The sequence below is a fragment of the Sceloporus occidentalis genome, unplaced genomic scaffold, assembly GCF_023333645.1.
Source record: "Sceloporus occidentalis isolate IW3139 unplaced genomic scaffold, rSceOcc1.0.p SCAF_9, whole genome shotgun sequence".
Classification (NCBI taxonomy): Eukaryota; Metazoa; Chordata; class Lepidosauria; order Squamata; family Phrynosomatidae; genus Sceloporus; species Sceloporus occidentalis.
The window spans coordinates 44,826,385-44,838,390 of record NW_028316989.1 but is presented as its reverse complement, the minus strand read 5'-3'; the positions used below and the strand labels follow the sequence as shown (position 1 = coordinate 44,838,390).

The window sequence follows — 12,006 nt, the reverse complement described above, 5'->3', positions numbered from 1 at the left end:
TCATCTTGAACACATGATCATGAACACACCTCTGAATCTGGTAGCTAAGTAGGGTTGGACCTAATCAGTACTTGGATAGGAGACCACCAAAGACCACCAGGAATTGCCTCCTAAGGCTAGGAAAGAATCCTAAAAATCCTAAAATCCTAGAATGCCATTACATCTTCTTCCTCTTTCTCTCTTCCCATTCATTTTGCCCTGAGAGCCCAAGTGTCATAGTGGTTTGAGTGTTGGATTATGACTCTGGAGACCAGGGTTTGAATCCTGGCTTGGCCACTGTAAACTCACTGGGTGACCTTAGGCAAGTCACACACTCTCAACCTCAGAGGATGGCAAAGGACCCCCCCCCCCCCCGAAGAAACTTGCCAAGAAAACCATGTGATAGATTTGCCTTAGGGCCAACATAAATCGAAAATGACTTGTTAGCATACAACAAATGGGTATAAAAGTCTCCATTTTTCATCACTCACTGTAGCACCAAAATATTCTCATTTTCTGCATTTTATGTATTTGTGTCTTGGTCTAAATGCATTCTCTTTAGTACTTCTTAATATCCAATCAGGCGAAATCCATATTTCAACTGCTTTTTTATTGTTGCTGTTAGCTGCCCTCGAATTGAACCCAACTCATGGAGACCCTTTGGCTGAGACATCTCCAAGACCCCCTACCCTCCACTTCTCTCCTTAGGGTCTTGCAAACTTAGAACCATGACTGAGTCTATCCATTTAGTATGTGGTCTTCCTCTCTTTCTCTGCCCTCTACCTTTCCTAGCCTTATAGTCTTTTCTAATGAGTCATTTTACTTGTGTTAAAGTCCACAATCCCATGCCATAGAACCAAGATACATGCCACTGTATAATGAACATGCTCAAGGCTACTTTTAATAGCTGCATATTATACTTTAAGAAACTACTTTGCACCATCTTTGTTCGAATTTTTTATTTCAGGGTTGCGATCTTTCAGTCAGACTCCATGGTATTTATACTGTATTTGTTGACACAGTCCGCATTTTCATTTTGCATCCTAAAATGAATTTCTTGAACTGGATGCTTTTTACTATTTACCGCGAATCTAGTTTTTCTCAGCATTCACGTTCAGTCTATGGCCATTCATTAGTTCACTGACTTTACCAAGTAATCTTTGTTGATTCTCTGATTTGTCAGTTATACAGTATCGTTTGCATACTAGATGTTAATGATAATGATCTTTCCATTAATAATGATGCCATTAACAACGATGCCATAATTTGAATGAGCAAATGTTTCTTTAAGTATGTCCTCGGAGTACAAATTAAAAAGGCAATTAGCTGCCCACTATGCATTTAAAACAGATGCCTTTTAAGCCCAAAGAATTTAGTCCTTGCATGTAGGGAAACTAATTTGGATGTTCCTCCAGGCAATGCTAATGAAGGGGAAAGGATGGTCATAACTGCTGCTACTTTTGACATGCACTCATTAAGTTCATGCTCTCACCACATCTTTCCCACTGTCCTCCAATAGAAACTGTCACATCCATGTCTCTCACATTTGAGATAAAAGCAGGGATGGGTATAGGACAATCTCAGCTTGTATGATTGTGCTGGAATAAGCTTTCCAATGGAGCTATACCTTTACTAAATGAACACATCCGTCAGGAATCTGTAGCTTGTTTCTCATGGAGTTGGCAAATCTGTGACTGGGACATACCACTACAGACTGCAATGCAGTTTTCTTCTACACAATAAATCATTTGTATTGTAATGTAATGCTGTTGCCTCAGAGGGAGAGAAGAAGAGACAGGCACACCTCCATCATGTCTAAGCCCAGAAGCACATGAAAGGCCCTCCCTCCATCCCAACTGCAACTGCCATGGCCTCAGAAGGAGAGAAGAAAAGACAGATGCATCTCCATCATGGCTAAGCCCAGAAGCACATGAAAGGCCCTCCCTTCATCGCAACTGCAACTGCCATGTCCTCAGAAGGAGAGAAGAAGAGACAGATACATCTCCATCATGTCTAAGCCCAGAAGCAGATGAAAGGCCCTCCCTCCATCCCAACTCTCATTGCTCTGGCCTCAGATGGAGAGAAGAAGAGGTAGACATGGCTCCAGCATGCCCAGGCCCAGAAGCAGAAGAGAGGTCCTTCTTTCATCCCAACTGCCCTAGCCTCAAAGGGAGAGAAGAAGGGGCAGTATCTGCTGGACTTCACCTCTACCCCACTGGCATGCCCCTTTCCTTATGTGTTTTCTGTTTAGATTGTAAGGGCAGGGGGCTGTGAAAACTGTAAACCACTCACGTAAAGAGCCATATACACTGATGAGGCTGAAGAGAAGTACATGGCCTTTCAGATATTGTTCAGCTGCAACTTTCAGGGTAGATAATGAGAGTTGCACCCCAACAACATCTAGAGGATCACACCTTCCCCATTCCTCCTCTACAGAGCAAAGGGTCCCAGCATAGCCTTCCCTTGCTCATGCTAGGTTGCTACAAGGAGGGCATTTCTGAGAAGGGATAAATAAAAACATTTGGCAGCAGTGCCACTTACCAAGCCTCTTGGAATTTCTTGTGTAAAGTTGGGATTTCTAGATTTCGTCGTCGTCTGAACCATTTTTCTACCAGGTGCACTGTCCAATTGCACTTTTTGGCTAATCTACGTATCTCTGACTGGAAGAGGCAGGGAGAAAAGGAGAAGGAAAATCAATGGCATCCAGGTTAGAGTATGCTATCAACTAAGATACAATCATCTCTGTTTTAAGATTGTCCATTTTTCCCACCAGAAAACAATAGTCTCTGAAAACTGATCTCTGCCTTTTCCAGAGAAGGAGTCATCTTGGTCTATTGCAACAGACACAAGGAAGACTAGCAAATACGTATGGGATAAAATTTTCATGAACTGGAGTCTACTTTAGCATTTGGGATGAAGTGAGTCTCAGTCCACAGAAAATTATAGCATACTAAATTTGTTAATTTTCAAGGGTCCATAGAACCATTTCTTGTTCTTACCTGTCAGATTTGGATTGTAGATCCTGCAGTTATATGTAGGAAAGCTTCTTTGAATCTAAACTTATAATGGGCTTACCACTTCAATAGTTATTGCAGGTAGATTAATATGTACTTTGATTAACAGAAGTGTTGGTATCTAAAGTTTGAGTTGTTCATTGTGCAAATTAATCTACTAGCTTAAATCTCTTTGTTGTTGTTAAGTCAGCTTCAATTCATGGGAGAATAAGAGAAAAGAACAGGGTAGTAGTTAACACCATGGGAAAATAATATAGATAAATATTATTATGGTAATAATAGAAAATACCTTTGTTTCTTCACCTTTGAAAATGTTAAAAGAAGTCTGAATTTTTTTCTTTTTTCTTTTATGTTTGTAAGAAAACCAAATAAAAATTATTAAAAAAAAAATTCATGGCAATTGTATGAAGGAGAGAGAGAAACTTCCCATAGACTCTTGCAAACTCAAAGCCATGAAGTCCAGAGACTACTACTGGCTAAGTAGATGGCAGCAACATAAACTCTATATTATATTATATTATATTATATTATATTATATTATATTATACTATACGTAATACTATACACTGGGACTGCTGGCTAAGTAGGATCATTTGGGAATCCGACAGGAATCACTTTCCCCACCCTGGCCATTACTTCAAAGTCTATGACGGCACCAAGGATCTGCCCCTGAGGCCATGACAAAAGTGACTTGCTTCCCAACCATTTTTCAATGTATCAGGGTTAAGTAATTGGCGACTACAGAACCTATAAGTGATTACGAGGTTATGCATTAGGGAATTCCTTAATACTGAATTAATCCATTCCGACTAAAATGGTGCAGTCATGCATGCTACTGATGTCAGAAGGAAAAGATAACACTAAAGGGTGGCGATGTCTGAGTTCCTATGATTTTGTTCCGTTGCACCATCACTTCATTTTGCTGTCCTAAGAAATGATTAGGATAACAGCAGAAGTAAATTCTTACACAATGCAAAATGTCTTTCTGGGTGGTTCGTTGATCTGTTCATGACAATATTTTCCTTTCCTGCTGTTTTCTAAGGACAATATCATGCCACACTACTATAAAACTAGTATTCCTCTTTAACTTCTATGGCTGCTTCCTATGGAATTCAGTGATTTGTCGTTTAGGAAGGCCTAAGAGCTCTTTGGCTGTGAATTCTAGCACATTATAACACATTCGTACATGTTGTAAACCGCTTAGGGAGTGCTTAAGTGCACCAATAAGCATTATAGAAATGTACTTGTTATTGCTACATGCTAAATGTCCCTCCCTTAACTGCAAATCCCAGGATTCCAAAGGAGGCAGCCATAGTAGTCAAAGTGGAATAATAGCACTATAACAGTGTAGCATGATATCGAGTGAAACCAGGGATAGCAAACCTAAAGCCATCCAGATACTGTTGAGTTCTAACTTCCATCATCACAAGTAAGGGCTACATGTAAGTGCATTATGCATTATATTCAACTGGGATGAGGGTTATTTTAATCATGTAGACTAGACCTTATGGGAGTTGGAGTCCAAAATAATGGGAGGATCACATGTTTTCCACCCTTGTCTCTAAGCTTCCTTGTCCCTATTTGGCCCAATAGTACTTTGAATTTTAAATGTGGAATGGAACATCAAGATTATGGCGAAAGAGTGAAAGTGCCGAGGGTTTTGCATTTCATGAATGGAAGTTGCTGCATTTTGCTTTTTACGTTTAATTAACCGAAGCTGCTGCATTAATCTAAGGAGAGACAGTTCAAACTGAAAAGCCAGATGTAATTATTTTTCCTCTTCCTTCTTTTTTGTTTCTGTCAGATCCTTAACCTTCTGCGGACTCTGCTGAGCAGGACATTTTGGGAATCAAATCTACCTGAGGATGCAGACTGGTTATTGAACAAATTGGATGAAGGTTTATTGTTTAACTGGAATGAATTTAAATTGAATTGATTGTTTTCCTGTCCCTACTGTTGCTTTATTCGGGGAAAACTTGCATGACAAGATTAGGGACAGCTGAGGTGAGCCTATCTCTCATCTTACCTCCTTGCACTATATTGCTTTTCTCACTGGTCTGGTTCCCTAGAAATGAGTCATGCTAGGAAAACCAGAAAGAAAGAAAGAGAGGAGGAACGGAGGGCGGGAGGGATGGAAGGAAAAGCTTTAAAGCAACAAAGCCCAGCAAGGTAAGGTAGGGATCAAATAAGGTCCAGCTTCCTACACCCACGCATACCTTTTGATGTAAAACATTCAGATTTTTCAAGTCCGTCTATTGAGATTTATATCTAGATAAGTAACTACTACTTCTGTTCCCAAGGGCTTAGGATAAGCAACCAGAGAGAAGGAGGATTAGTGGAAAGATTAGGATCAAGAGTGATTGAAACCCATCCCACCCCACTATTCTGAAACCTCTGAGAGAAACCAGGAGGAGTTCCTCATTAGAAATGTATGAATTTCATGTAATCTGCCCCGCTGTGTTTTTGCAGGTGAGACTTCATCCGCAGAATGATCTCTCTGGATTTTAAAAAGTCCCCTTAGCAGATGCAGATCTTAAATAAGATGCAAAATATGTGCCCCCCCCCCCCATAAGAGAGATTTGCATTTACAGAAGTACGCTTCTTAATGTTCTGCCTCCTATATTTATTTGCGTCTCTTTCAACATCATCACTATCTCCACTTTGCAAGGAGAAAAGAAGAAGAAGAAGTACTTGGGAAGACAAGCTACAAGAAAGTACAACCAAAGGAATAACCAGAATCAACTACTCCATCTAGGGACTTTGTGAGATATATACACACACACACACACACACACACACACACACACACACACACACACTGTGCAACTCAATTGCTCCTTCATTGATAGATGAAGACAGAGGACCTTATCTCACTAGAGGAATTCCACTAAGAAATGGAATTTAAAGTAGATTTAAAGTAGAAAAAACCCCGCAAATGCGGGAGGTTTTTCACATGACGTTTTTGCAAACCAGAAATAATGTGAAAATAAAGCAAATGTAAAGGGGACAAAAATGACACCTTTTTACTTTGGGGAAGTTCCAAAAGTAAAAAGGTGATCCTTACCTGTGCTGGTTTTCTACACTCTTTGAAAAAAGCCTCTAATGTGGGATTAGGCTGAGGCTTCACCCGTCTTGTTTTCTTTATGCCCAAAATATTTGCTAGAGGAATAGCAAAACATCTGAAAAGGAACAGAAGACAAAACTTTGCACCTTCTTTTTCTTCCCTCCCAGTTGCTCATAATCCGAACAGACCTAGAAGAAACTGGCTTTCCTGTTGTCAAGAGTGAAGATGAGTTGGTTTGCTCCCATTGTGAAATTGAAAACTAAAGTACTACCCATTAAGACATATTCTTCTGAAGTTGTAACCACCTAAATTTCATCTCCATCTTGGGTGATACAGACTGGCATATTTCCCATTGCCTCCTGTTGCTGTGTGCCTTCAGGTCGTTTCTGACTTTTGGTGACCCTAAGGCAAATCTATCATTGGGGTTTCTGGGCAAGATTTGTTCAGACAGGGGTTGCTATTGCCTTCCTCTGAGGCTGAGAAAGTATGACTTGCCCAAGGTCTACCAGTGGGTTTTGAACCCTGGTATCCTACAATCCTAGTCAAACCACTAAACCATGTTGGATCTCACTCTGTGCCTCTAATCTAAATCAAGTGGGCCATTTAGACGCTGCATACTCCAAACCCTGGTTCTGATGCAAACGATCTGGATGATGTCTGGCATGTTCAGCATTAGAACCAGGGTATAACACCCTTAATATCAATTTTTAACTTACGTCTTATTCTGAATTGTCCAGGAATATCCAGAGCTCTCTGTTTCCATGCCAGGACAGCTTTCTGCATGCGTCACCCACTGAGATGCCCTGCATGTCCTCTGCTGTTGCCAGTCACTTGTTTTGAGGTCAGAATGAGGTGCGAAGCTATGTGATTGTTGCTGGGCATCCCATTCTGACCTTAGAGGTGAGTGATCCACTGCGGTGGTAGATGTACCAGGCAGATCAGTTGGATGTGAATGCAGACCGATGCTCCAGTGCAGGAACAGAGGGCCAGGTAACAGGGGCAGGTTGTGGCAGCTCCAGGGTCAGGTCTGCTTTAAGCAATCTTTTCTGAACTCCAGATTATTGTTCTTGTATTTCTCCCAAACTGGGTATAGGCTGGGTCTGGGCAAAAACAGCTTAAAAATGCATGAGAGCATCTGTTTTTAATTGGGTTTTGCCCATACCCAGTGCATGCCCAGCTTAGGAGAAAAATGAGTGCTATAACAGTACTAAAACTACTCCTAAAACAATAGTCTTTGACCACTGCACTTGCTATATCACATCCAGTTTTAATACATACCCAGCTTCTGCTTCCCTCTACTTCCTTATCTCTTTCATTGTCCACACACACACACTTATATTATATCACATTTATATTTATAATCACACTGCCTCACCTTTCAGCAAAGAACCTAACAGCCAACATCACAAAGGCATATGGTATTATGGCATATAGCTGCTGTGGTTTGGGAAAGACATATCCATTGTGATCTTCAAAGTTTTTCCATGAACAGTTTCTGGGCATCCAGATGTCCTCCCACCAAAACCAGTCATTCAAGACTGTTAGTATATGTATCATTCTCCCTAGGAAGAAAGAGAAGAGAAGACAAGTCAGTCAAGTTTATCAATCAGTTGACTTTAGGCTCCTTTGAAATCAGTGGGAGAAGTATTCCTCATCCAGAATTATCTGGAATTTTGAAATCCAAAACATTCCCAAATCCAAAGCATTTCGGAGAAGGGAGACTCAACCTGTATTTGAAATGTCATTAAGAAAGTTATACTCTGTTCTCTTCCTCCACAAAAAGGAGCCATTCAAAATTTTAAAAAGGATAAGAACAATCATCAGTTGCTAAAACAAATTTATAACCAAGGCAAAGATAGAAAGAATCAAAACACACTGTCAGGAAATAAAATTAAAATTAAGCAACCGTCAAATAAACTGTTTGTTTAATTAAATATGTCTTCAGAGGCTGGAAGCACACAAATAAAGGGAAGATGAGTAAACGTATGGAGTATGGCAATCCAGAAAGCCCTTTCTCGCCACTGTCGCCAAGTGCGCCTCTGAAGGCAAAGACACAACCAATAAGAGAGTGAGTATTAAAAGGCAGTATTAAAAGGCAAGGCACAATCCTTCAGGGACTAGGCCCCAAGCCATTTAAATATCTAAAGGTAATAACCAACACCTTGAATTGCAGCTGACCACATAAAGGAGATCTACAGTGTATGTGAATTTTGAAAGATGGAAGCTTTCTGACTGAGCAAAATCATGCGGCTGAGCCCTGATCGGGGATGGCTTAGCGCAAGGCGATGGCATGGGGCCACCTTAAGGACAGTATGGCATGCGATAAAATGTGTTTTCACTCCGCCACATGCGTCCTCTGCCCATGCTCAGATCGGAGGGCAAGAGTATGCGCGATAAGCTCCCAAGTCAAACTACATACAGGACACTGAGAGGGAACTGTCCAACATTACCTTTTACAGAATCCTCTCTAAAGATTCCACCAATACATACTGAAGGAACTACACTACTCTGAGTAGTCTCCACCGATGTAGACAGCCAAGTTCAAATGGACCCATCCCAGGAGCCCAAATTAGGCATCTTCCATCTACTACCCAAAATACACAAATAGTGAAATTCTGGAAGACCTATTGTCTCTAGCAAAATATCTGAATATGGGGAATAATTTACAGAACATATGCCATCAACACTCCAAGCTACATGAAAGATACAACTGAGGAAAATACAGTCCATCCACAACTTCCCAGAGAACACCATCCTAACCACTACAGATGTGGAATCCCAACATCCCCATACCTGGATGTACTACAAGCCATTAAGAATATAATTGTCCGGGAATGCTGCCAGCAGACACTTGACAGTAGCCGATAACAGAGCCTTAGCACAGTGGAAGTGAAAGTAAAGCAGACCTTGCAAGGAATCAGTCTGAGAGCAGTCCGAGAAAACAAGCCGAGTTCAGAATTCCAGAAGTCCAAACGTTCCGAGAGTCAAACCGAAGTCAGGATACCGAGAAACAACGTTGGTCAAACAGTCCAAGGTCAAACAGCCAAGAGATAACGAAGTCCGGTCCAAGGTCAAGGTAACAAAGAATCCAGATACTAGGAGCTAGTGCTAGCAGCAATCACGCCAAGAGATCATGCAATAAACTCTAGCAACCAGCATTAGTCTCTCTCCCACTTAAGTAAGGGAAACTCTCCCTCGTACCACCTGAGGCTGGTTGGCTAATTGCCTCTCGGCAATCCTCTGTGATCTGCGTCTGCAAGAACTCTCGGCTCTTCTCTCTTTGAAAGAAGGCACCTGCAGGCAAGCTTCATCTCCAGACTCACCACTAGACTGTGGTACCGAAGGAAGCCTCTCCTTTGGCACTAGGACCTGGTTGAACCTCCTCCTCTGGGGCTGGAGGATCACAGCTGGGACCTGGCAGGGCAGGAACAGCACCTGGCGTTGCCTCAATCAGCCCCTGCTCTGGAGGAGGCCCATCCTCCTCCTCATCCTCCGAGAGCTGATCTTGGCTGGCCATGACATCAATCATGAATGAAGTTACAGGACACATAGCCATCAATTTGCACTCATAACTACTTCCCTTTCAAGGAATAACATGTGCTTCCAAGTTAGTGCTACTGCTAAGGACACCTATATGGCACCACAGTACGCAAATATCTTCATGGCTGAACTGGAACAATGTGTGCTCGGCACATGCATCCAGAAATGTATCCTGGTAAGATCTTTATTATTTGGGCACACGGAGAGCAATCACTTGAAAAGTTACACCATGATTTCAACCACTTCCACACTACCATCAACCTAAGTAGGACCCAGAACAATGGATACAAGCTACAGGAAAAGAGATGCATCCTAAACATTAGGAAGACTTTCCTGACAGTAAGGGCTGTTCGACAGTGGAAGACGCTGCCGCCTCAAAGCATTGTGGAATCTCCTTCTTTGGAGGTTTTTAAACAGAGACTGGATGGCCATCTGTAGGGAGTGCTTTGATTGTGTATTACGGCATGTTTGACATCATTGGAAACCACTGCGGTCTCTTCCAACTCTGTGATTCTATCTCTTATAATTAAATAAATATGAATACAATAGCTGTATACCATTGTGCAGTTTGCTTCTCCTTTATTACTGCACAGATATAGCATCCATTGTATGCTAGAAATACCTGGGTATCAGTGGAGATTATCACACGAAGGAGGCAAGCATCCTCCTCCCATCATTAAATCACTATTAAATCCTAACAGGGGGAAGATTATCACATCCCAGCGCTCTTATCCCGTTCTTGTCCTGTCTGTAAACAGTAACGGACCCATCATTTGGTATTAACGGGCGTTAATCCCATCCATGATCTTGTCCCAATGAGCTGAACGGGTACAGAGGCCCAAAGAAGGGAAAACCTTGGCTTCTGATCATGCACAGTAGCTAAAACATTCAGATTTCATGAATATCCCCATAAAACAAACAAGACGAAAAGTCAGGTCTAAGCAGTAATAATAAAAACATGTTGGCTGATGTTTTTTTGTAAGAATGCAATGTATTGACCAATTGAACTCTCACAATTTTGTAAGAGTACAATTTATCAAAACTCTTTTTTTTTAAAGGCCATAATCATTCCTTGGGGGAAAATAGCCTTTGATTTGCCAAACTTTAAGTCTACAACTGATTTTTATTACTGGCCTATAAAATAGGGCAGGCAGAATTTTATAACAAGGACTCATTCACAGCCAGCTGACGCCACAATAATGAAACAGGCCTTTAAAAGGGGGCTGTTTGGACATAGATTATAAGATAAGGAGCCTTTAAGCTTGCCATTCACAATGGTTGGTATGTGTGTTTGCGTGTTCAGTGACTGAACTGGGGAAAAGAGGTAACAGCAAATGTATTTTTAAAAGGGGAGCCAAACAGGAGCCAGACACAATATGAAAAAATAACCTTTAGAGAGGAATGTAGCTAAGCGTTCAAATGCATTTGAATATTGGGAAATGAATAAAGTTCCAGTCATTATGTCAGGCAAGATGTATCCAAAGGATCACATCTTAATGCATTTGCTTTATATCCTATTTTCATTATGATTTCTGTGCCCATGTTATTTTGATAATATTATAATATAGTATTATTGCTTCTTTAAAATAAATAAATAAAAAAGATGCATCCAGAGGTTGGGTCACCCAATGTTTCAGAGAAGAGGCTGGAATCCTGTCAATGACTTACACTGATTTCTAGAAAGGTTGCACTTTCTAGGAGGTTGCACAAGGATGTCTTAATCCCGGTTGCACAAGCGACATAGTTATCACACAATGGATGAGCACAAGGCGTGGCCACCCACTGCGCAATGGGTTGTGCAACAGCACAATTTCAGTCCATCTCTGGTATAGCTACACTGTCAAAAATGCATGCTATACAGTCAGCCCTTCTTATACACGGATTTTTTATACACGGATTCAAGCATACACGGTTTGAAAATGTCCCAAAAAAGTATAAATTTACCTTGATGTTCCATTTTTTATTAGGGACACCATTTTGCTATGTCATTATACTTAATGGGACTTGAGCATACACGGATTTTGTTATACATGGGAGATCTTGGAACCAAACCCCAGCGTATAACAAGGGTCCACTGTACATCTCTCGTAAAGGGTCTCAACCTCAGTCCCCACATGTCTCCAGTCCCATGTTTCAACTGCATCCCAAAGTGTTTGCTACTCTCCATAGATCGCAGGATAGTTGACTCTTTGGATTACCGTAATCACATGCGGGTTTTAATCCACTATCAAAGATGCAAAATAGCTGCTTTGGCAATACTTACCACACAATATCAGCTCTGCAGTGCAGATGCATTCCCAGGGATGAGAAGTTTCAAAATTCAATTTCTTGGGACAGACAAGGAAACGCTATGCAGTGAATGGTGCAGAACATACAACCTCTGTTGCTTTTTCCCCCCATTGAATTATT

At 41.2% G+C, this 12,006-nt stretch overlaps 1 protein-coding gene across 2 annotated transcripts in view; it reads right to left on the bottom strand.

Moving 5' to 3' along the window:
* Window positions 1–7,614, bottom strand: part of LOC149307437 (ceramide synthase 3-like) — a 31,563-nt gene extending 23,949 nt beyond the window's left edge. For both annotated transcript variants that reach the window (XM_089538088.1, XM_089538089.1), the window contains exons 1-3: window positions 7,433–7,614; window positions 6,058–6,172; window positions 2,521–2,639 (exon numbers count right to left, since the gene is read on the bottom strand). In XM_089538088.1, the coding sequence (XP_089394214.1) occupies window positions 2,521–2,639; window positions 6,058–6,172; window positions 7,433–7,614 (416 nt within the window). The remainder of the gene's footprint in view (window positions 1–2,520; window positions 2,640–6,057; window positions 6,173–7,432) is intronic.
* Window positions 7,615–12,006: the final 4,392 nt, after the last annotated feature.